Genomic DNA, 25024 nt, shown 5'->3' on the forward strand with positions numbered 1-25024 from the left:
CTGTTTCTCCAACATTAAAATTAGACGGTATTGATTGGGCGGCGATGTACAAAGAGTATCGAGATCTCGGTGTGTTATGTTGATTAAGGAGGGACAATCTTGTGATGCTGCAGGATTTCTGCGCCAGTCGTTCTTTCCAATATCTCTTGTAAAGAAGCGACCACAACCCCAAGAATGTCGATAGCTAGATTCTGAGGCGTTGCTGGGCCAATCGAGTGAGGAATGAGTCATCATGTCAGATTACGATGACACAAAGTAGATTTATATCATGAGTCTCGTTTAAAAAGGAGTGAACAAGACCGTGACTGCGTAAGATGAATCCAGCCAGGATATGAAGGGGCAGATTAAGGTTCAGTGCTCCGACCCCAAACGACGACCATTTCGACACCAGCCCCTTATTGATCTAATTTCCCAGCTCACCGATATTCAGATCTGGACGTCGCTTACAAATCTTTCGCGGTTGATATCCATGGGCTCAGATCATTTTGCGGCGTGACGGGTCCATGGGACGATCTCATGGCTAAGAATTGGGGGTCTGCATCACTTTGATTCTATTCGATCTCGACCGAGCCACACTTAACAAGCAAGGGAGATATTGTTGGGAAGGCCTGTGACCGCTACCGGATAACTCTTCTAACTGCGTGGCTAGGCGTCGACTCTCCACATAGATGGCGAGTAGAGTAACACCCATACGACCACCTGCTCCAACAGAAGACGACACGGGAACGTTCTATGGGTGTCTTTCAACTCGCTGACGAGGCCTTCCGAAGCCCATGTCAAATTGGACACTATTTTCTAACGTTTGCCTGCACAAACTAGTGAGCAAAGCACACTTGGAGCGCGGTTCGGTAAAAACAAAAAAAATTCTCCTGTTCTGGAGCCACGACGATATTTTAACTTTATATTCTCATACGCCAAATACTATGGGTAGGGGTTAACTCGTAACAGACATGGACAGAGCCTCGCCCCGATGAACTCAATGTGCTGTATGTGACCCTAACTCTCGACTTGCATGTGCCCCCTTCTGAATAAGGTTGCCTTGTTCCGAATGACATGGATATGATGCTCTCAGCAACTCAAACACTTAAATGCACTGCGAATAATACTGGGACTGCGCCTTGCAAGTGCCCGTCTGTATTCGTGTCAGCAAGGTATATCATCAGTTTAACCACGGATCGGACAAAACTCACAGCACAGGTCGTGCATCCGGTGTAACCCGAGCCTCCACACTGCTGGTACTGAGTCTGGGCGCAGCCGGCGCCAGCCCCTGGAGTCGCTCCCGTCTCCACCGGAGCCGGCAACCCAATGGCAGTGCCGACGGCCCCTTTTCCGGCCGTACACGTCTTCGCGCAGCCTTCGCAAACCCCGCCAGGAGTCTTGTTCACACCACCGGCGACAACGGTCGGGCCGGGATTCACGTACGAGGCCACCTTGGCGTGGACGTTGAAGAGGATTCCGGGGTCGCTTGCCTTATACGCCCCTGGGAACGAGACGCCGGCGGGCACGGCGGCAGTACTGGAACCACCCGTGACGGTGAGCTGATAGCAGGACATGTAGAATTGAGCACCGCCCGATGAGGCAGCTGTGTGTAGAGCGATGACTTCGGCCCTCAACAAGTAGTCACCGGCTGGAGTATCGGCGGGAATGGTGGCGTCCATCTTGCCGCAGCATGCGTTGAGGTCTTTGGTGCCCCAGTTGTCGTCGTCTCCTGAGTTTCCTCCTGCCTTGGCGGACCACGAATCGGCGAAAATCTTATACCACTGAGCTGAGCCATCGGCTGTCGCAGCGTCGTTGACCTTGGATAGATACACATTCACGGGACCGTAATGGGCGCCACCTGCGAGCTTTGAGTTAGCCTCCGTGTATATCCAAACTTAAGCGATCTTACCAATGGCCTCTTGCGAACAGCCTCGGTCTCCAGGTTGCTAGTGAGAAACAGTGAGAAACACGAATCCACCTTCCACACAGAATCATCTTTTCATACCGCGTGCATCTCAACTGTGACTGTTGAGCCCGGCTTAACGGCGCACTTGCCCGAGATACCCTTTGTTCCGCCGACGTTGCATCTAATGTCGCTACTTCCAACGTTTGTCACAGGGGAGTTGGATGGAGGCGTACGGACGCATTGGGCTGCGTGCTACGGTCGTCAGCACGCGTCTTTCAGCGGTAAAGCGGAAGACATATCATATCGACTCCGTCGACCCAAAGCTGTTGGAACAGAGAATGGGCCGAAACAGTAGAGGCGGCCAAAGCCGCAAGGGCAGCATAGTATGTCAACTTCATCTTGTCAACCCACAATGTAGATTTTCGTAAGCTGGAATGAGCGAGGTAGACCTGACGACCAGAAGAGCAGATTCATCCATGCCGATGTAGGTCCCTCCCTCCCAGATATATCTATTTCGAGCGGCCCGTCGTCTCCTTACGGCACGAGCGTCGAGAAAGGACCGATAAACTCCGTTTGTTTGCATTCGGCCAACTTTCCATTTATACGAAGTACTTGACAATCAATCAAAACAGGCTGATTGGTCCGACCGTTCCAAGACGTTCACGGCTCGAACTGCCGAGGCGGCTGAATACCCTAGACTTCTCCACAGAAACCAATTACACATACACTTTGGGCATAAAAGTTCCCCGTTCGGCATGATGGAAGACCTCCATGCTGTACTCCAATTTGTTGCCCTGTTGTCGTTGGCTCGACCAAATCACAAGTGCCCATCGTGGCCGATCGTGGAGTGTGCAACCCGGTGGTGATATATGGTGTTGGGGAGCTGCGGCCCTTCCACGGCGGCTTATCATGTGGCCATCCGGTAATCGAGGCTTGGATGGTCGTTCTCATGTGACAGTGAATGTCATGCGTTCGGCCATTCGTCTGGTCCATCTGGTTGATTGAATGCACTGTTGACGCATACAGGTGTTCATGTCCTGCTGGCCCCTGGTTCATGAGACATCAATTAGTGGCTGTTGACCATTTCAGAGCAGATGTCACGATCGTTGATTTCTAGTCTGGAAAAAGTGAAGAAGGGTTCTGCATTTTAAAGACTTAGCTAAACAAGTACTTCATTTCGCCGTATGCATCAGGTAAGCAATCTGTCTGGCGAGGTTCGTACAGATCGGAGGACAAAACAAGCACACAAGCAGAATAACCAAGTTACCTGTTTACTACACTGTAATGCGGGCTATCAGTCAGGTATTAAGCTGGCATACTACAGAGGATTAGATAAGATATGAGGACCCGCGCCTGGCAAAGCGTGAACATACTGTGCGATAGAATTCGGCCCAATTGGGGCACCGCAAGCCTGACCAACCTTGCAACACCTAGAACGATTTCTAGTATCGAGTAACTAGAGCACTTAGGAAGGATCGAATCCTTCACTATGCCGCATTATCCGCCATTGGAGCACTCAGATGAAATAGCCAGGTTACGTCAGTCTATTACACTGGAATATCGGGCTATCCCGCAATGCTCTATCCCTTAGTGCGCCGTTTGTTTTGTCCTCTATTCAAGCTGCTGGTAGGAAATTGCTCGGAGTTCTGTGATGAATATCCTGACGGAGAATCGAAACGAAGGCCGTCATCATGCGGAGCAGGCAGAAACATTTATCTCAGGTCTAGTTGCGGATGGAATCGAGACGTTGGTAGCAAAATCAACGAGAAAGATCTCATATCCTTTGTCCTGGACGGGTTCACCAACTGCCGTAGTCGCTCACAGCGGATTGCCAACCAAATGAATAATAGGCCCAGCGGCTGCAACATTGGGAGGTTCGAACATTGAGGAAGCAGCTTGACGCAAAGCAGCAGCTTCCTCCGTTTTCCAACGTCATTGAAGCTCCCCATCGGCCGCGCAGCACTGTACAAAGCGTAGTCTGGCATTGTTTGAGGCACCCATTTCAGCCTCCCAACAAAGTGCTAGTATGCTGCGAGGCAAGAAACGAGATGCACCGTCACGACAGCCTTCGTGTATCAAGAACAAAGGGCCGACTTTGCCGTTCATCAGGGGGTACGGTGTTCGATCTCCCTTCAACCTACAGCGTTTCGCAAACGACAGCCAATGGGGTTGGTCTGACTCATCAAGGATACTCTCTTTCTGGAGCTGCCTCTGGATAAAGCACCTTCGGATTCGGCATTGCTGGACTTCACTGCCCCCGCAAATCAGTCATGCTGGAACAAGGCAGGAAGCCCGGCATGGAAACCCCACGAAAATCGATCCTCACCTCTACCCGCGTCTAAGGACCGTCTCGGTTGTGGCCAATCCGTTCTAAATCGGAATGTTCAATGACCTTCAGGCCGAGGCTCCATTGTTCGGCAAAGAAAACTTGCCGTTCGCCGTCGAATGGATGATCCGTCTTCCTGTAACAGAGTGGCAAAGTTAGTACGTATAGAGGCTAAACACGCCTCGCGATTGGGAGATTGGCCGATGCTGTCCTCTACGTTAGTCGACCTACAAGTCAGGGCTACGACGTCGCACACTCAAGGTTGGGCATGGACTGCGCACAAGGCTCTCTCAAAAACACCAGGCTGCGTATGCAGTTTGACTTTTATCGATTAAATTTATCAGAGACGAGGTCTAGGATGTTGACGATCCACAGTTGGATCATGTGGGTGAAGATAATGCTGGACAGAACGCCAGACTTTCGGAGAATCTCAAAAAAGGAATCACTGAGCTGGATCTCAATTGCTCAGCCATTACCTCGCACGTCCCCTTTTGGGTGGCTTTGGTTCTGGGACAAGTTGGACAATACAATATGGATGTGGATTAGCTGATACAATGCAGGTCTTCTGAATGGAAATACTATGTATAATTCAATTATGTCTGGTGATATCTGCGGGTTTCATAAGTTGTTACGAATTCATGGTTTTATGAAAAGGGGGCGTTCTTGTACGAGTTACATCTAGGACCGTCAAGTCAACAAGTCGTCGAGCCCTCGTCAGCATGATAGAATAAACGAAGCACCCGGGGCAGAATGATATATGATAGCCCAATTATTTCACTGTAGTAGGTTGTCATGACGTGTAGTTTCAACTAGGAGACCCTGGAATATCGGGCTATCCCATATTATCCTACTCTGGGTGCGCCGTTTGTCCTGTCATGTTGTTGTCGGCCGTGTGGTTGGATTTACTCCATGCATCCCGCTGTTTAATACGCGCTCTGTACTAGTGGAAAGCTATGTCTTATGCCAGAGTGCCTAGGCAAGTCCGTCGGGAACGCGGATTCCCTGGTTAATATAACTACACGTCGATGGGAATGAGGCAATCTCACCGCCCCTATTATTCTTGGATTAACGTCTCAGCGCTAGGCTCGAAATTAACAGCGAAGGAGATTAGTGCCCTTTTTTGAAACAGTCAAGCACCGAGTGACTGGTTGATTGACTAGTTGATTGACTAGTTGATACGTTAGTTTGGCATGGTCACTATGGCATGTTCATGTGACACCTAAAGGAGTAGGCCAGACACGGTGCCTCAAGAGATTGATAATGTCTCGATTTGTGTCTTTCTTGACTTCTAAAATGCTGGTTTGGGCTCTTACATACCTTCTTCCCAAGGGGACACATACATATTCGCCGTCTTCTTGCCTCATAACCTTGCCGCAGTGTCTTCTATGCACCACATTGACAGGCTCCGTATTGAGTCGACCATAAAAAGTGGTGCCTAGTCCATGGCTATCAACTGCCAACGTATAATCTCCGGTTGTGTATATCACCTGATGGCATACTATTAGGTGCTATTTCATGAATTAAGTAATTGTGTAAATGTTTCAGGAATAGTGAGCAGAATTTATTACCATGTGATGACCTACACATTGACCAACCTACACTTCAGAAGGAGGCTTTTGTATGTTCGTATTCACAAAACCCATGCTCGCTGGGATGTGTTGATGCATGGAAAATATTAGATGCAGAGAACACCAAAATACAGGTAGTTTAGTACCCGAGTAGAATTTGATGCCGGATGATTATGACGAAGGCGTACGAGAAGGCTCCCGGACATGAATATGACGGCCAGTCCTGGCCAACAGAGGAGAGAAAGCGACCAGCACATGACCTCACTAGTTGGGGAGGCGACCTTTACGCCGAAGGGGTAGAGGTTAGTAGGTAGGGTTAGTCCGAGGATTCGGGAGATGGCGAGAAACCCCCGAGGCTTGGAATAGGTCCTTGTTATTATTGTTATCGTTGTTGAAGATAGCAACAGAGAATGGTACTTGCGAATCCCTCAATACCGTCCAAATCCTGAAGTGTACCGTCACGTTCCGGGCCCCACCAGTCAGGGTGAAGCTCTATTCAGTTGAATTGGCTATGTTTGCTTTTCTTGGCCTCGGAACAATATGAGATGGCTATAGACGCGGCCAACGTCATATGAGGCCGTTTAACAAGTATAGAAGCGCGGACCCCGGCGCTATAGTACCTCGAGCCTTCGTTACACAAAGTAAAGACTGAGCATACCACTGATACCTGCCAGTCCAGACTGCCAAGCAACATCACCAACATTCCCCTCGCGGTATTATCAGCTCGGATCCCTGAGCTGACATCAGTGTACGATGGGTACTTCGAAGTCTTTAAAGAGGAGAAAGTACTCAAGTACCTTGTCCCCGGCGGAGTGGATCAAGAAGCGCAAATAAACGGCATGATCTAGTGATTGAACTTGAAAACGAATCAGTACACAACCAAATGTGTCAACTCCGGCATGGGGGGAAATCATCGGCATGGCTGCGTGGGAAGTGTATAGTAGACTTCATGGAACCGGTTGGAAAAATCCGAGGAGCGCAGTGTGGTTGACATAGCGGGATCGAGTGATGGACAAAGTGCTCGCTCCCGTCTTTAGAAAAGTGGAGGAATTGCTCGGCTCGTATAGTAACGTCTGTAAGTCGCCCCCAGAGTTACGCCGTCAACTTCACTGACAATATGAACATTGCATGACGATGGCAGTACATCCGAGTCACCGACGGTAAGTTGCAGGGGCAAAGCTCCTTAAGTGGGGACGTGATCTTGCTGAGCAGCTTGTATTGGCGGTCTATTTGGAGGTCACGAGAACGGGTCTGGTTCTGTACCAAACAATGGGGTTTGAGACATTGGAGGGTATCATGCAGAGCTTGAGGTGATTGGGGAGAAGGAGGAATATGAGGTTCCTATCATCGTAAAGATGCCGAGCAAGTCGAATGGTATATCGTTCGAGAAATGGGCAGGTAGGACATGATTAGATATATGCTCGAGATAGGAACAAACCTGCTGCAAAGTTAGTTCAGGACCCTCAGTTTGAAGGTATCAAGAATACTTATCCCTAAAAAAGGGGACTGCCCTCTGCCAACCTGTGGAGAGAACAGCCTAGGACTACCTCAGCAAAGGCCTGTCCAGATGTACAAGAACAAAAAATTGCAGTTTGCCAGTCGTCATCCAAGACAGTCCACAAGTCCGGACAAGCCTAAACTTTGACACCAACTCAAGATGGGTCCCGGCCTTGCTTCATGCCTTACACAACAAACCAAGCGTGCAAACCAACAATGGTCCAGCGAACCAAGCACGATTCCCCCATCTAACCAGCACCATCCTCGACAAGTCCACTACCAAAATCGGCGAACACCAAACATATGCTCTGCTACCAAGTCAAAATGAAGCTCTTTCTGTTTAGCGCACTGCCAACAAGGACTTGTTTTTGATTCCTCTCCGTCGAGCTTGTAAGAGCGGCAAGGAGGGCATTCCGCATGGCCAAAAACGTCCGTAAAAGCCATGCTATCATCTCTGAACAGTCCGAAGGCCGATTTGAGGCAACTTCATCGACCGCTCATTTAGAACGACCAACGAAGGCTTTGGCGTCCACCATTACCGACGGATATGATCCACAGCTGGTGGCTAATGCGCCTGGCCGGATCACACAGAAGTGACACGTCATTAGGCGATGCCGAGACGTGGTCCTGGGAGTATAGACGCCTGATGGAAGGATTGGATGCGCGACGACTTCGCTGGGAGCAAAGTCGCGTTTCACGCCAACAGCTGAAAAGTTCTTGATTGTGACTAGGACCTGAGGGTACCGAGAGCATGTGGCATGGCGAAAAGGGATCAGAACTAGTCGCACTTCTGTTGTAGCCATACGACCATCGCTCATCCGACCGAGGGGGAACAGATGATTCTGGCGAATCAGGTCAAAGGCAGAAGCGTGAAGTGATGTTGATCTGACTGTACGTAACCAGTACCACGCTCTCCCTCTTAGTCCCAAGTGCAGCGAAGTAGCCTGTTAAGGCACTCCCTCCTCTAAGAACGAAGTAATGTTGAACACGTATCTTCCACCCAATCAGGTTGGTCACCATCACCAAGACGACCCAGATGACCAGAAGTACAACTTCCAGCGGCACATTGCTGACGAGTGACCCCAGACCAGGAGTTCTTACCATTAGACTCATAGCAAGCGCCCTCGCCCGCCTGATGACGTCTGGAATGCCCACCACCCTTCCACCACTCAAGGCCAGCTAGCCGCACTCTGCTTTTCAGCAGGACACAGCTCTGCAAAACGATCGAGCAGTTTAAAAGGAGATCCAGGCGACTGTGAGCGCAAGACTCAAACCAAAAGTGAGCTTAGGGTTAAGTTCCGAAACCACATTCCCTCCAGGCGGCCCTGCAAACCAGGCCAGCTGGCTGCCCTCGCGCAACGATCCAACCGCGTCAAACCCGTCAGATCTCCATGATCCCGAGCTTGCGACGTGTTGCGCGGGTTCAAGACCGGATGGTGGGGTCTGAAGACATTCCTTGCGGAAAACGGGAGTCGGAGGACTGTTGGGGAGGCGAAGGTGCGATTTCTGTGGTGCTGTCGTTCCTGCCAGAGGAAGAGCAGTGAAAGAGATTCAATTGACATCAAGCAGCAAGAACGGAAAGTGTAGGCGATCGCAAATTGATTGAGCATTGGCAATGGACTCATCTCAAGTACTGATTCAGGAAATCATTGTTGGCTGCTGGAGTCAAAGTTGTTGCTGCTGTATAGGAAGAGATGAATTCAAGACGCGAGGGAGACGCATCAGGTAAATACCAGGTCACGTGATCGTCTCGAGACACAGTGTCCATTCTTGTTGCACACTGTGAAAACGAGGTGCCGGCAACAACTCTGAAATTGACCACTTAAAAGTCATCCACCGTCATTCGTCGTGACAGATTAGGTAGCGTATTATGACAATATTCGGCACGAACAGGGAAATATGTCGAACAGTGATTCGGCCTCGTGATACCCATTTTCAGTTCGTTGCAGCCAGTCTTGTCAATCATGGATAAGAAACCCGCGACCCAAGAGTCGCTCATCTCGGCCATCGAGAATGCCGGAAGACAGGCATTTGAACCCACGGGCGACGATGCTTCGCGCTCTGCGGGCCAACGCGAGTTTGGCGCACTCATTTCCAGGTAGGCAAAAAAAGCAAGGCGTATTATTCATAGCCTGTCAAATCTGAACGTTCCTAAGAACAGGAACCTCGTCTCTCATCTCAGCCCTTAATGCTCTGATCAAACCAGAACGAGTCCCAAGATGGCTTCGTGTGCACCTGATGGATGTGCTCACTCTGCTACCTCAACGGCCTGGCGGTGTGAGGGCGACGCTCGAGTTTGTATTTGCAACGCATCCGTCGAGTACCGTGCGGAAGGCCGAGGCTGCTGAACCCCAGAAGCAGGGCGGCAATATCACTATGGAAGCCATGAAAATGGCCGCCACTATGTTATCGATACCGCCGAATGGCGTCAACCCTGAGAAGTGGTATCCGGGAATTGCGCCTCAGATTCTTGCTCTTCTAGATGGAAATGAAGGCGCGGATTTGGTCATGGTCGCTGCTTACGTTATAGGGTATGGAGTCCTGGGAAGGAAACAATTGGGCGCACCAGGTATGCTTTCTTCTAGCACCTGCTTACAGGTTGAAAGGGAAAAAACTGACAAATGCAGGATCTCCTGGATGGGCTGCCTTTGCTGAGCCAATGCTGGCTGCGATTAACCCGTCTCTTTCATCGCAGAAGCCTTCTAGCGAGACGTTGATTTTCAGCGCAGGCCCAGATGAGGTAATTGATCTCCAACGAGAGACCACAGCTGTCAAGCCTGAGGAGATAATGCTAGCGCTGCAACGTTTGACTGCGTTACTCAACTCACACCCCAACCATGGGTTGACGACGAGACTTCTCGCGCCCCTCGTCCTGCCGCTGTGGGCGCTATCTTCCTGGTTAAGCGCAGACGAGAAATGCAAAAAGAACGTCTGCCTCCCTGCGAGGAATCTCCTCCAAATCTATCTGAAGGTTTCGGGATCTGCCAAGAAGTATTCATCCATTATTAACGATATGATGTATGGTGGCGGCCACAATTCGGACGGCAGCCATTGGAGATTCGACCTGAGTCAATCCGGCATCCAGGTGAAACGACTCCGAGCAGCTTCTCTACTGAAGAGTTCCGGGGTTGCGTGGGAAAGCATAGAATCGAAGGCCGCTGCCTTCGTAGACCTCCTGGAGGCGGCCGCATCTGACAGCGAAATCTCGAACATCTTCCTGATGCTCTTTGAGAACTCATTCGGACGTCAACGGTCAAGCGATGGAATCAAGCTCGTGGCAGAAGAAGAGAAAGTGGATGACCCGGTTAACAGCTTCGTGAAGGCAAAGCTTCTTCAACAAATGATGAGCAAAATCCCAGATAAGCTAGTGGCAGATTCGAGTGGAATGCTGAAACTCGCCAGCCGAATTCTAGCCGAGTTTAGCCCTTGCTCGGAGAGTCTCGACGCGACGGCCATTGCTCTCAGTCTTGTGAACATTGTCGTCACAGCACCGAGTTTCCAAAAGTCAAATGTCGACAGCAGTCTTCTCGAGAGTATCAAGGTTTCGCTCCACACTATCAGCCAAGCGAACCAACACGATGTTTCGAAAACAGCTAGCAATCTGTCCCTTCTCCTTAGATACCGTGACGAGATCGACGACCCGTCGGAACGACCGACTGCACCATCGACTCGGCAGATTGAGGACCGCAAGACGTTCAGTCTGGCAATCTCGTACATCACTCAAGCCGAATCACCGCCTCCTGTGCGGTCTGAGGGGTTGAATCTGATTTCTGGGTTGATTGAAGCAAACAGCCCAATTCTCGATATCCAAGGTGTGCTTGTGCTTCTGTCCTCGCTACTGAGTGACGACGAGGAATACATCAATCTCCGGGCCATGAGGATATTCACGCAACTAGTGGACAAGCATCCGAAGTCTGTGATCAAGGAACTCCTAGAGCACTGCATCGACGCCAACGAGGAGGCGACGGTAGACACGCGGCTCCGTTTTGGAGAAGCGATTCTACAGGTCATCCAGCGGCTTGGTGCGGCATTCTCGGGCGAAACGGCGACGCAAGTCAGCGAGAGTCTGCTCTCGATGGCCGGGCGACGAGGGTACCGCCCCAAGACCGAGGCCAAACAAGCGCGTGAAGAGAGACTGCGGCAACGGCAACAGAAGGCAGCAGAAAAGGAGTGGGGCGGCGTCGTCCCGGATCTCAGTGAAGAACTCGAGCAGACTGAAGAGGAGAAGGTTCAGAACGACATCGTGGCCCAGATACTGGCGGGCTGGGAAAGCAAGCGCGGCAGCGAGGACGTGCGGATGCGGGCATCAGCACTATCGATCTTGTCGGTGGGGATGGAGACAAACATTGCCGGTGTCGGGGCAACGCTCGTTGAAACGGCGGTGGATCTATGCGTCAATATCCTTACTATGGAACCCGAGATGGAGAAGGCCATTATCAGACGAGCGGCTATCATACTGATTCTGACTTTTGTGAAATCTTTGGCAGCTGCTAAAGAACAAGGGAGGAGACTGGGTTTCGGTTTGACGGACCCGAGTCGCGAGGATATCATGCGCATTCTGCGGTATGTGTCAAGCTCGGACAACGACGGGCTTGTGCGGCAGCATGCCAGTGATGTTGTCGAGAGTCTCCAGAACTGGCAGCTAAGTTCCGTGCTGCCGGAAGTACGAGATCGTTCCCCGGATTTGACGAGGCTGGCTGGGTTGAACATAAATATGCCTAATTTAGACGCTCGAGCAACGGTCACGCGGCCGAGGATAGAGGAGATTGAATGATGAAAATGCGTTTCTCTGTTGAGCTCAAGTGTTGTCAGACTTGCATACGTTATCGTATTTGTCTCTACTCGACACATGCTTGATGTAAAGTAAATCTAGAGCAACCATCGCAACAAACATGCAATGCCAATACCTCCACTACGGAGAAACCCTCCAAATGTCACTGTCCATGTCCATGGTGTCACTACCAACAGTTCGACTCGCAGCAGCAGCAGCAGCAGAAGAAGAAGAAGAAGAAGAAGAAGAAGAAGAAGAAGCGCGCTCCTCAGCCATCCTCCGGACAATCTCTAGCGCGATATCATTTAATAACTTGTTCTTCCTCTGCTGCCTCACCAACTGCATCGCCCCACTAAACCCATCCATGTTCCGACTTCCCCACGCAACAAGATTCAGCAGATCCCGCTCGGCCGCCTCCCGCGGCGTGTCTCGCATCTGGTCCATAGTCACGGGCGGCACATCTTTGGCCGCGAATCCATAGGGCACTTCGAATTCTCCTGGCTCGACCGAACGAGGCGGGACCGTGGCTAGGCCCTCAATGATGGATTGCTCCTCGGCAGTAGTCGGGTAGCGCGGGTTGCGGTATAGGGCTTGCGCTTGGCCTTGCTCTTTGAGGCGCTTTTCGGTTTGAGCGAGCTCGCGCTGGATGCGGGTTGCTTCGCGGTCAACCATGAAAACTAACGTTCAACGGGTAAGCATCATCTTTTACTCGAAACAGGTCAGGACGCATGTCTCGGATACCAAAGGTAGCCAACTCCCACAGGCACTCCGGGAAACGAGACAACCGAAGCTGGCTTGGTTTGTTGAATCTACTTACTGATGTTATTCTTGACAGCCCTGGCGTTGGCATCCAGCACATCCAGGTGTTGAGCCACGCGCTCGCTGGTGTCAGTAGGCTCATCTGGCAGTGGCTTGGTGAAGTCAAACGTTGCGGGCACGAAAATGGCCGGCGCGACGGACTGCAAAGGCAGGATTTCTTCTTCTTCCTTATTGTCGTACCGGGAGATGTCATCCTCCGGACTGGGCGACTTGCTCAGGCGCTTTCCATCACGCGTATAGGGGTAAGGTGAACCCGGCATTGTGTATTTGTCCTGGCTGAATAGTGAAGACGGCACTGTCCTAGAAACTCTGCTGTGATGTGTTGCTCTAAGTATGTAAGTATATACAGGACGATATTGCCCCTTGCTCGAAGCGACGTCCTTGTGTTGATCTAGAAGCTGGTAAGTATGGGAGGTTCATGCAGTCTGGGTGGGAGATGGTCACACCGATTGATGCAATAAGCAGACGAAGAGCACTCTGCCTGTTCAAAAGTTCAGTCCCAGGCCATGCGGCTGCACGCCTGGGAGATTTGTAACAACAAAACCTCAAATGGTGAACCCCGATAGCTGGCCCCCGCAATGTCTGCGTTCACTTATTATTGCTTGAAGCTTGTAAGTTGGCTGAAGGTGAGAAGTCGGGGAAATGCAGGTACTATGAGCTCCACTTGAGCATGGGATCCCTGCATCAATACCAAATTTGGCTATGTTGGCTCCGACCTTGATGAATTCCAACCGGGTTTCACGGTCTTTTCTAGATATTCTCGAGTAGTAGCCTATCTGCATGGCGAGTATCCAGGCTGATGGGATCTTAAGTGAAAGATATATTTGACAATGGCTTCAGTGTCTCAAAGTTGTGTTGGGTTAGTTGTTAAAAAGACAAGGAATCTACTTAGTCAATGACTTTCAAGATGAACCAGTCAGCAAGAGATCTATCATTGCTTAGTTCTTGTTAATAAAACATCCTTGTTGTAAGTTCCTATTGCTTTATTTGAATTCCTCTTATCTATATCTTATAATTCTTTACGTAGAAGGTTGTGTTACAGCCGCTCAGAGCCTTCATTATACCCGCCAAATACCCCAACAACTACGAAATTTTGTCTATTTGTGCCATCTTCCAGGCATCGTCTCTGATATTAGATATTTCAAGTCCTCACTTACAAGCGTCGCAGCTCCTTCAGATGACGTGAAGTATTTGTTGGCATACAAGTCGACAACGCCGGAACATGCAGTGGCCTCGGTGGAAGCTGGAGATGCCTCAATAATCCTACACGAAAGCAGTAAACAGCTTAGCAGGGCGCAAGATCAGTGGATATTCCGTATCGTAAGCCACATCCAGTAACTATTGGAGGAATAGCTCAGACCGAGGCCGCTCGCAAGAACTCGACAGAAGTGAATAGCGTGCGGACAGCCCAAACCGTGGAATGGCATCTCGCCAGTATCGTCATGGTGAAGCCAGGTGTACAAGCCCGGCGCGGCGTTTCGTTTCATCATTCCCTCATCGAGAACATCTAGCAGCCAGGTCATCTTGACGGCAGCACTTTCCTGGCGTACTCACGCCCGAGCTTCAGCGCCGACCGAACCAAATCCTCCAGCCGTCTATCCTTTTGCCTGCGCATCCACAGAAGTACGATGCCGAGTATTACTGAGTCGACCACCAGATGTTTTAAGAACAGCCACACAAACCACCCAATCCATGCGCCGAAGCTCTTCTCTTTCCTTGACCTCCATTCCCGACCGGTGGTGATCTGTTCCCTTAGTGCCGCAATCTCAGCAGATAATTGCACCAACGCCCTCTCGACCTTCCGGGACCACCTGTCGCCTTTCTTGACATACTCGCCCTCATCGCCATCATCTTCCTTCTCCCGGTACTGCTCGGCTTCGTCGTTCTCACTCATAGGACTGAGGACCTTCATAGGCCCCTCGGTACCGCCGAGGGGTACGGGCTGGGTAAATCGCCGAGGCTCGGTGCGCGTATCCCTCTTGGGCGACGAGTCAGATGTCGTCGAGCTATTGTTCTTGATCTGATTCCAGACAAACTCCAATTCTCCGACCAGCTCTCTCGCGTCACTAAACCACCATGGTCAACTACTTATTATCCCTACGTTGCACCGGTCTCTTCTCGTTAGGTCGTACTCACGGCGTAGTAGCATAGCGATGCATCGTCTCCATCAGCGCCTCAATGTACCTCCGCTTGGCCTCGGTTCGGCTCACACCGCGCTGCGCATTCCACGCATCCCACTTGTCCTTCTCGCGCTGTAGATCGTCGCCGTCGACGCCCGACAGCGCCGACGGTCGTTCCATGACGCCGTCCACGTCCCCTTCCATCGCCTGCTTATAGAGTCCATAGAGTCGGAGTCGGTCGCCGGGCGGCGGCCGCGAGGCGCCTGTTTTGGGGATCTTCTTGACCGTGTTGAGCGCGTGCACGAATACGCGATCTGTTTGTTTGCTCGCAACGTTGGTTAGCCGGTGTTCAAAATTATGCTCGGGTGGTGTGTCGGATCTGGAGCACGTTGGGTGTTGAGGGGTGATCGGAGCTGGGGTGGATGCAAGATACGAGAATTCAGATGCACCCGCTTGCGTAAATTCACTTACCAACCGAGTCGGCCATGTCAGGTTCCTTTCATCGACATTAGTTTGCGAACACCTCCCCCACGACTTAATATTAAGCAAATTTTGGCTGTCGAGTTCGACTTGGGCAAGGTCGGCGATGGAGTGAAGCAAGGGCGGATCACGGAGGGCCAAATGCAAGGGACCTTATCGCGATTGAGGGAGCCGAGGATGAACTGCTGAAATTGATTGGCGTCGTACAACTGTGATGAGAGCCGGTCCCAAACCACAGCATGTCATACAACCATCAGTCTTCACGTAACGGGAGAGAATCGGTCGTTAAATTTGCTGGAAAGGCTGCAACCTTGCCCAATACTACCCTAGCTGCAGTGCCAGCGAATATGCAGATGCGTATAATGCTTAAGTAAAAATCCACACACCCACTACGCGTCGATCCGGGGAACTTTCAGTGCTGGGAGCCGAGTTGCCTCGGCGCAGCCTGATGCTTGACATGCAAAAACGCCGTGCGGAAGAGCAGGTGTCAATTCTGCCCTGCAATCGTCACAGACTTTAGATTCTATCTCAGATTCTATCTCAAAAAGCAACTCAGAGGCCAGAGACATGGGAAGGAAGCCAATCCATGCAGTAACCCCAAGCTTCAGTCGTTCCGCCTTCAGAATTCATGTTGCGCATTCCGATACCGAAAATACCTTACGTCCTTCACGTGTCCGATGTTGCCAAGAAAGATCACTGTCAATGTAGTTGTACAAATACAATCTGGGTCGCATTGTTCCAGCTTCAAGTGCTCTCTACCACGGCTTCATTTTTCTATCTGGTGCTGGTGCATCTGCCAATCGTCATGACTCGGCTACTTCGTCGAATCCAAGTGGCGGGATGACTGCCAGACCTTGATTAAACGAGCGTGACGTGATCAAGTCACTACTCCCGTTGCTTCAACTGCCGCCATCAATTCCTGTTTCTTCTTTACGAACCCCTTAATCATCTTCTTGTTGTCAAAAGCTGCTTGGGCAGCTTTGCTTCCGGCCTCCTTCTTGCTGAGAGCACTCCCAAAACCCATCGGCAGATTCGTAACGCCCCAGCCATCTAGATAGACCCCAACTGTATACCAAGGCAAGCCTGTCTTCTTCTCCTTCTTTGGCTCACCCTCATCTCTGTACGAGATTTTGACGCCCGTGGCACCGATAGCCTTACTCAGATGCACCTTGGGGTTGAGATCCTGGACTGGTGCCTGTGAAGAGGTTCCGGGTTCTTGGCCGTTCGGCTGCTTGACCCGCTGCTGACGAGCATTAAATTCCTTTCTGATTTCTTCGGACAGCTCCTTGCTCCACAAAGCTTTCATCCAAGCCGAGACGCGTGCAAGCCCTTGCTCTGGGTCTCCCAAGATAGCTCCAGCTACGTAGGCTTCGAATACGTCGCCAAGAACTTTCCGTTTGTTCTTTTGAGTTGCTGAATTCCCACCAAGCCTGCCGTGCAAGTCGAACTCAGCTGGGAATCGAGTGCGGTTGTTTAGTCCATAGTCTACGGTATATTTTGACAATGTCAAGTTCTTGATCAGCGTCTCGCGATACTGAGAGGCCCTCCCTGCCGGCAACTCGGGGAAAGTCTGGTAGATGAAAGCAGTGGCCATAAGATAGAGGTAGGCATCGCCAATCCATTCGAGTCTCTCATAGCTCATTTCACCTGGCTTGGTAACCATCCCAGAGTGTGTGAACACTGCTTGATCCAGGGCCGGATCCAGGATAGGTGGTAATGGGGGCAGGGCTGTAAAGTCGTCTATGGGTGACCATGGTGTTAAAGTAACCGAGGTTGGGATTCTGAGTGATTGCTTGGGACGGTCTTCGACTTTCCGAGCCTTTGAACTTTCACTCGATAGAGATCTGCTGAGCGACTCAATAGCAGGGGCAATATTGTCACTGATAGCTGTCAGTGAAGTGATGTTGACTTGTTCGGTTTTGCCGGCATCAATTTCATTTTTGAGAGCCTGAGCTGCTTTCAGTAGTTCCTCAGCATGTTTCACAATCTCAGAAATAGAATTCGAAGCAGAAATCGTTAGTGTTGAGCCCTGCGAGAAGTCTGAGAATGATCTCTTGGACATCGCGAGACTGGCAGCAATAGCTGTAGTGATGCTGGTGGAACAACTGCGATGTCCTAATTTGGAAAAAGAAGAAACGGTAGTAAGTTCATTGGTATAAATGGCAGAATCGGCCTTTAGAAATGCAGCCTAATTGAGACCATGCTGCAATGTTAAGAAAGAAGCTTGAAGAGTTGTGACGCAAAAGTCCATGAGGTTCCAATTCTCGAAACGAAACCAAGCAGAATGTTACAGTGTGGTCCCGGCGATTCGCACCACCGGGCCATCCCTGTTCCCGGCATTTAGCCGCCTGAAGCAACGACAATGTTGGGGAACTAAATCGCATGCGGCTCATGTGACTTGAAGTAGCAATCCTGACGGCTTTTAGCTGACAACCAACATCCGACAAGATGGCGCAGGTGCCGCGTGCAAGGTTATTGAACCTCATGAAGGTATGCTGTTCGATGCACATCATGTCGGTCTGATTGGTACTGACAAAGCAGATTCAATGCCAAATATTCTCGACAACCTACAACCCAGAAGGCGTCCGAACAGGCAACAAGATCCTATGCCAACGCCTCCGAGGACCATCGTTAGCGAAATACTACCCTCCGAAGCGACCGGGAATCACTGAGTTCTTCAAGGAGTTCAAAGATTTGGGGCTGGAGGGAATAGATGAGGACGAGGAAGACCGACTGGAACACATCTCAGAGCAAGCTCTCCCACACCTGGAGTTCGGCGGTGGACTGTACAACTGACAACTTTACCAGAGTGAGATTGCGTGGCAAGGGACCACCAAAGAAGAAGCGTGTTGCGCCGGCAGCGATAGGTAGGCTCGGCACTGATTTCAACTTAGCCCAGGTACTAACTCTTAGCTACAGATCGAGGGAAGAAGAAATAGCCAAATTGACGATTTGGTGAGGGTATGAAACTATAATATAACGCCGGTGTGCATGTAGATGGTTGTTGTACCAATATTAGGGTCGAGTCTAGAGCGCCTTGACTTCTACTCCATTACGGAAGGGTCACTTTTCACCCATCTTGTCCTGAGCATTTTGCAAGGGAGGTTCTGATGTTGTTCCCTGCTCTTGCAAAATGCTCTACCAGCTCAGTTTAACGTATTATTTCCTTCGATGGAACCATAAAGGTAGGTGTTGTTTGCAGTGCAATTGCACAACAACACATGATATGGCGTGCGCACAAGATTGAGAAAAGGTTCGACAGACACACATCCAGGACAAGTGAGAGATGATTTCAGATTTCGTATTGAAGTAGTATACGGTTCGTTGGATGAATGGGTTTACTTTGGGAAAACATGTGCTAGAGGTTTAACCCCTTTTCGGGGAGATGATGGGCAGATGACTGGACCCTCGTAAGTATAGTCCCATCCTCACCTAAAACCACATAAGTTGATGCACCAAGAATTAAAATGTACGCGTCTTTTTATAAATGGCGGCTTTCGGAAGGTGCCACAGGTTGTCTGCTAAGAGTTGAAAGAAAGCTTCTGCTTGTTGGTAGCACAAGATGTCTATTTGCCATTTCCAAGTATAAGCTGCCAACTGTAAGCATGTTATAAGTTAGAGGAGCCTCAATATCTTGTCAGGTAGCCCACCATCCAAAAAGTCGGCCTTCTGGAAACTACGCGGTGTGACGCGACCAATAAAGACCATCTGCAGGTTTTGAAGTCACAGGCAGTCGACCCTTCTCTCTCAACTGATACCTTGGCCACTTCCAGTGCGACCCCTTCCTCGACACGGTCGCCTGGCGCTAACTCTTCACCTCCTGCACTCTACCATCCTCAAGGTGCTTACTCACGCGTACGGACGCGCTTGTGATCTTCTGCATAGATCAACGACTTCCATATCACACCAAGCTACTGCCTCGGGCTTGCCTTCTTCGAGCAGATCTCACATTCAGATTCCACCTTTGTCTGTCAGACTCCAATCGGATTTAGCAGGCCCTCGGGTTCGCATCGACCAAGTCAATATTTGCCTGCCGCTTCGCAGGAACTAGCACGGGAGCCATCTAGGTGAGCTTCTGGAAGTCATATCAGGTAGGAGCGCCCCTGGGTTCCTACCCTTTTCAAAATCTGAGAAGGTCGTAGGCCGTTCACCGACCACTCTGAAAATATAGACGCTGAATCTAACCTCCCATCCATTCCTCTTCCTCTCTCTTCACACTGAGGTTGGTCGTGCACCACCTTTACTTCTTCCCATTCACTTCACCCATCACCTTCGATCTATTCTGCTTGCTATTCCAGCATCTCTGCTGCCATTTCCCATTTTTGTTTTGAGGAATTAGAAGTTCAACCCCCCAGAAAAACAAAACGGCACACCAAGCCTAGGAACTCGCCAAGATGGCTGGGAATCCTTCGACGGGTTCACCGATCGTCCGTCGAGCAATGGCAAGCAAGAGTGCTTCGCAGGAAGAGAACATCAAGGTCAGCAAGGAGGCTTCCTCCCCCACGAATGTAAGTCACAAGGCTTCCATCCCTTCTCTGATCATCCAATGCCCGCAATTCCTCACCACGGTCACCTCCAAAAATATTCGTCACCTTGGAAGCCGTACTCGGGCTTGCACTTTGAGAGATGGAGGATGCATATGATTGGATGCAGGAAACATTTTCCTCGCCGCCCTGACTCCGGTAACTAATTTCGCGACACAGGGCTCGGACGGACCGTCATCCTTCAAGCGATCGTCGACTGCTCTTTCAACGGCTTCCCTGGTCAATCAGAGCTATCCACCTAAGGCAAGCGCGTTCCCCTTGTGTCGTTGAAGCTTCAAAAACTGACAGTCCTTGGTAACAGAAGATGAAGCTTAACCACGAGCCTTCCACCGCCTCTGCCCTGTCGGACTCCAACCCCATGGACAAGCTCCTTGCCAAGCTTTCCGAGCAGCAGGCTGTGCTTAACAAGCAAAACGAGGCTTTCAAGTCGTCCGAGGATGGAGGTGTCTATCGTGCCGCAGCCATGGAGCACAATTCATCTAGTGCCTCGATGCCTATCACGCCGGCAACCGAGACTTTCGGTACTACTGCCCCGACCACTCGCCCTGCCAGTGCCGCAGTCAACGATGGCCAAGTCAGCAATGACGAAGTTCTTCGTCTGAAGCTGGAACTGGCTCAAGCCCAGAACAAGATCTCTCGTCTGGAGGAGATGTCCCAGACCCACCAGCCTAAGAGCGAGTTCGAGGTCGGATATCAGTCTGACCAGGGTCCACCTAGAATTCCTGGTTTGTTCAATGGTGGGAGTCGTTCTGCACCCCGAGACCCAGGCAATAATTGGTATGATGACTCTCGTTCCGACACTAGCGAGGCGTTGTCAGCATCAGGATTCAACCGCGCTCGAAACATTTGGGACAACGGAAAGGGACCTCAGACCTCCTTCCCTCCGGCTGGCCTTCCTGCGCCGGATGTTCCTCAAGGTCCAACCTCTTGGGGAGGCCGCGGTAGGTATGCGGATCCCAGCATCCCTTACGCTGCCTCGGATGGCTACAAGAGTGAGCGTCTGACTCCAGATTACGACATGACGATTCGAGCACCCAACCGACGAGGTGGTCGGTACAACAACGACAGCAGATACGGTCATCCCGCTTTTGGTCACCATCCTCCATACAGTGGAGGCTACAACAACTACAATCCAGTCCAGTTTGATGGAGGTAATGGCAGCTTGGCGGCACCCGGCCACTATTCAATGGGAATGGGACCATACTCCTCCCACCAGCCGTCTCCGATCGGAACTCCTCTGTCACCCCTGGCAAGCGAGTTCACCTCGACTTCGGGAAGCGGTCCATGGAAGAATGAGGTAAGTTACTGGGTTTGAGATGTTGGTTGACCAGAAAAAGCACTAATCCTGGTCATCTTCATAGCACATGTCGGGCGAGGGTCAGACATATCTACCCACCACCGAGCCTCTGAACTACCGTCGTTTGTTGGACCGCAATGTCAACTGCAACTGGAAGTACATCGTCGACAAGATCGTCTGCAACAATGACCAGCAAGCATCGATCTTTCTTCAACAGAAGCTCAAGGTTGGTACACCAGACCAAAAGTACGAGATTGTGGAGGCCATTGTCCTGCAAGCGCATCCCTTGATGGTCAATCGATTCGGCAACTTCTTGGTTCAGCGATGCTTCGAGCACGGAACCCCTGAGCAGGTCATCAAGATTGCTAAGGCCATTCGAGGTAACACTCTCAGCCTATCTATGGACCCTTTCGGATGCCATGTGGTCCAGAAGGCATTCGACTCTGTGCCTGAGGACTACAAGGCCATCATGGTCCACGAACTTCTGCGACGTATTCCGGAGACGGTTATTCATCGTTACGCTTGCCACGTCTGGCAGAAGCTGTTTGAGCTGCGATGGACCGAGTCCCCGCCGCAAATCATGAAGTACGTGAACGAGGCTCTGCGTGGCATGTGGCACGAAGTTGCGCTCGGCGAAACCGGCAGCTTGGTTGTCCAGAACATTTTCGAGAACTGTCTCGAGGAGGACAAGAGACCTTGTATCGAGGAAGTGCTTGCCAACATCGACATCGTCGCCCATGGCCAATTCGGCAACTGGTGCATTCAGCATGTCTGCGAGCACGGCGCCCCTGCGGATCGAAGCCGAGCCATTGACCACGTCATTCGCTTTGCGGCGGAGTACAGTATGGATCAGTACGCCTCCAAGGTAGTTAAGAAATGCCTCAAGATTGGAGGTGGCGAGTTCCTGGGCCGCTACCTCGACCGTGTCTGCGAAGGTCGCATGGACCGTCCGAGAATCCCTCTCATCAACATTGCCAGCGATCAATACGGCAATTATTTGATCCAGTGGATCTTGAACAATGCCAACCCGCAGCACCGGGAGGTCGTTGCGGCACACATTCGCAAGCACACGGTCTCGCTTCGTGGTTCCAAGTTTGGATCCAAGGTTGGGCTGCTTTGCACTAACCCCGCCGTCGCCACTCGACCTGGTCCTGCAATCGGTACCCACATGGGACGCCTTCCTGCCGGTCCTCGTTACGGCCGTTCCTACCAGTAGTGGAACCACCTACCAGTGTCTGGCTTCCATGTTCAAGTTCAGATTCGTTTGATTCGGACTCTGATGAATCACGGCTGGCCGGTTTGTCATTACAACTGATAGAGCCCATCAGCGGCTCACGAGATTCCAAAGGTCTACGCGCGGGGAACGACCTCGCGTTGAGGCCTGCGATCATTGTACATAACTCTGTGCATTACACGGCGTTTGCGTTTCTTTTTACTTTTCTTCGTCACCCTCACCACCAGCACAGCATCTCATCGCGTATAGAACCGCCGACATATGAACATCTCGCGCAAATCATTTATGGAATCATACGTCTACGCATCCTACCCCTCAGCAGGCTACTGCCTTGCCAGAGGTGCCTTGGACAAATCATAGTTATGGATTTTGCGATATGAAGTTGAAGCGTTTGGCGAGTCTATCGACCATTCCTCGCGTAATTCCAACACGGTCTGCCAAACTTGGATGAGCGGTGGACGAACCAACTCTTTAATCTTCGACGCCTTACCCTTTCTACGATGCGGCCTACCTCACATCACCTCTTTCACCCACGGTTTGCATTGTCCTTTTCCATCTTTCATTCTCATACCGTATTTCAATATAGTTGCATGGATCGGTCGAGCAAAGGAAAACCTGCATGGATCGTTCATGGATCGATTTCGTGGAGGAAAATGCAGGTCATAGATACTTGCTTTGGGAAGCAAGGCTTTGTATGAATGGTTTCGGCTTACCATTACGGAAAAAAACCCACCAAAAAATACACACAAAAACTGGAGAGACAGGAAGTGAAGAGAGACGTTATCAGAATGTTTTATTATGGTTCTTGCGTGCTTTTCTTGCGGTTGGAGGGAAGTCTTACATATGCCTGCCTCTGCTTGTACACTAGTGTGAAAGATCAGTTCTATTGCAGTTAGCCACCCAATCAATGAGTTGCGTAGATTTACTACTCCCAAATCGCTCTGTTCTTGATGTGATTTGTGCGCCGAGAGTCTCTGGTGACAATCCAAAAAACGCAGCTTTCGCCATCTATACTTGAGTCGCTGCTTGGAGACGTAACAATAGCAGCGCAGCGCCAAACCAGGATGCGTTTGTTCAGAATCACTGAGCTTACACGATGTGCGCTGGGACATGGTTTATTCACGTGTCTATTACTAATCAGCCTACAAGCTTCATTTACGGATCATCACTCGGAGTATATTAGCATTACTGGATTTGTTTTAACGTAGTCCACGGTCCAATTGCACACCTCGGCAGATTTTCGTACGCTACCACTTTGACCTGCGGTTTTTCACCACATAACTATGGTTGGTTCTTGGAATGAAAGTGATATGATTCTAGCATTACATGCGCTTCAATCTGATCCAAAATTAAGTGTACGTCGCGCTGGTCAGATCTATAACGTACCTTTTAGAACCCTTGCGTATCGACGCGACGGTAAAACCGCTCGAGCGATTACGCGATCGCCAACGCAAAAGTTGACTCCTTCCGAAGAAGAGGCAATTGTACGACATGTAACCGACCTAGATTCGCGAGCATTTCCTCCCCGATTGAGTGGTGTTGAAGATATGGCCAACCGATTACTTCGAAGTCGCGACGCGGGACGCGTCGGCGTCAACTGGGCCTCGAGCTTCGTAAGACGACAACCAGACCTCCGGACGCGTTTAAATCGAAGGATCGACTATCAGAGAGTCCTCTGCGAAGACCCCGACGCGTATCGCGCGTGGTTTGACCTGGTACGGAATACAATTGCGAAATACGCGATCCAGGAGGAGGATATCTACAACTTCGACGAGACCGGTTTTGTGATGGGCCAAATCTCGTCCGAAATGGTCGTGACGACTTCTGATCGGCGCGGAAGGACTAGAGCAGCCCAGCAAGGAAATCGGGAATGGGTTACAGTTATTCAAGGCGTTGGGTCGTCCGGTTATGCCCTCCCTCCGTACATCATTTTCGCCGGCAAAACCCACCTCTCGTCATGGTACGAAAACAGCCCATTACCGCCTGATTGGGTTATCGCAGTTACTAAAAATGGCTGGACTACGAACGAGAGAGGCGAAGATTGGATAAAACACTTCGATCATCACACCAAGTCTCGTACGAAAGGTACTCATCGCCTATTGATCCTCGACGGTCACGAAAGCCATCACTCGACCGATTTCGAGGTATATTGCAAAGCTAACAATATCGTCACGCTTTGTATGCCTCCTCATTCGTCGCATAAGCTCCAGCCTCTTGATGTTGGTTGTTTTCGCGGGTTAAAAGAGCGTACGGAAAAGAAATCGAAGATCTCATGCGAGCACATATAAGTCATATCTCGAAAGAAGACTTTTTACCGGCGTTTTTAAACGCGTACAACGCAACTTTCACGGTTTCAAATATCCAAGGAGGTTTCCGAGGGGTAGGGATAGTTCCGTACAATGCAGATTATGTCATATCACAGCTCGATGTGAAATTACATACGCCAACACCTCCGGGTAGCTCGGCTGGTCTCCCCGTCCCTT

The 25024-nt window shown here is 50.7% G+C and overlaps 6 protein-coding genes across 6 annotated transcripts; 2 read left to right on the forward strand and 4 right to left on the reverse strand.

The window, feature by feature from the left end:
* Positions 1-883: 883 nt before the first annotated feature.
* Positions 884-2283, reverse strand: BCR38DRAFT_392738 (glycosyl hydrolase family 61-domain-containing protein; the record flags this gene model as incomplete). The annotated part of the gene is made up of 5 exons (XM_040857583.1): positions 884-1132; positions 1191-1837; positions 1889-1925; positions 1985-2130; positions 2181-2283. The coding sequence occupies 5 exons, from the start codon at positions 2281-2283 to the stop codon at positions 1085-1087; spliced, it is 981 nt and encodes a 326-aa protein (XP_040715606.1). The 3' UTR covers positions 884-1084.
* A 6834-nt stretch (positions 2284-9117) lies between these two features.
* BCR38DRAFT_392741 (uncharacterized protein) lies at positions 9118-12307 on the forward strand. Its single transcript, XM_040857584.1, has 3 exons — positions 9118-9374; positions 9433-9845; positions 9904-12307. The coding sequence occupies exons 1-3, from the start codon at positions 9241-9243 to the stop codon at positions 12048-12050; spliced, it is 2694 nt and encodes an 897-aa protein (XP_040715607.1). The 5' UTR covers positions 9118-9240; the 3' UTR covers positions 12051-12307.
* On the reverse strand, positions 12189-13126 carry BCR38DRAFT_409581 (uncharacterized protein; the record flags this gene model as incomplete). The annotated part of the gene is made up of 2 exons (XM_040858385.1): positions 12189-12724; positions 12865-13126. 2 exons carry the CDS (start codon positions 13124-13126, stop codon positions 12189-12191), a joined length of 798 nt encoding a protein of 265 aa, XP_040715608.1.
* Positions 13127-14385: 1259 nt separating this feature from the next.
* On the reverse strand, positions 14386-15473 carry BCR38DRAFT_485330 (acyl CoA binding protein-domain-containing protein; the record flags this gene model as incomplete). Its single annotated transcript, XM_040863866.1, has 3 exons — positions 14386-14932; positions 15003-15300; positions 15458-15473. The coding sequence occupies 3 exons, from the start codon at positions 15471-15473 to the stop codon at positions 14386-14388; spliced, it is 861 nt and encodes a 286-aa protein (XP_040715609.1).
* A 467-nt stretch (positions 15474-15940) lies between these two features.
* BCR38DRAFT_466193 (ribonuclease III domain-containing protein) lies at positions 15941-18095 on the reverse strand (the record flags this gene model as incomplete). The annotated part of the gene is made up of 2 exons (XM_040862722.1): positions 15941-17346; positions 18001-18095. The coding sequence occupies 2 exons, from the start codon at positions 18093-18095 to the stop codon at positions 16344-16346; spliced, it is 1098 nt and encodes a 365-aa protein (XP_040715610.1). The 3' UTR covers positions 15941-16343.
* Positions 18096-20308: 2213 nt separating this feature from the next.
* Positions 20309-22523, forward strand: BCR38DRAFT_392753 (armadillo-type protein; the record flags this gene model as incomplete). The annotated part of the gene is made up of 2 exons (XM_040857585.1): positions 20309-21319; positions 21372-22523. Exons 1-2 carry the CDS (start codon positions 20315-20317, stop codon positions 22521-22523), a joined length of 2157 nt encoding a protein of 718 aa, XP_040715611.1. The 5' UTR covers positions 20309-20314.
* Positions 22524-25024: the final 2501 nt, after the last annotated feature.

This window comes from Pseudomassariella vexata (genome assembly GCF_002105095.1).
Source record: "Pseudomassariella vexata strain CBS 129021 chromosome Unknown BCR38scaffold_7, whole genome shotgun sequence".
In the NCBI taxonomy this organism is placed as follows: Eukaryota; Fungi; Ascomycota; class Sordariomycetes; order Amphisphaeriales; family Pseudomassariaceae; genus Pseudomassariella; species Pseudomassariella vexata.

Bases quoted from the DNA above. Each gene is read 5' to 3' on its own strand.
- BCR38DRAFT_392741 (XM_040857584.1), top strand. From the start codon at position 9,241: ATGGATAAGAAACCCGCGACCCAAGAGTCGCTCATCTCGGCCATCGAG. The intron at 9,375-9,432 runs GTAGGCAAAAAA...AACGTTCCTAAG, and splicing joins TTTGGCGCACTCATTTCCAG to AACAGGAACCTCGTCTCTCA. The intron at 9,846-9,903 runs GTATGCTTTCTT...TGACAAATGCAG, and splicing joins GAAACAATTGGGCGCACCAG to GATCTCCTGGATGGGCTGCC.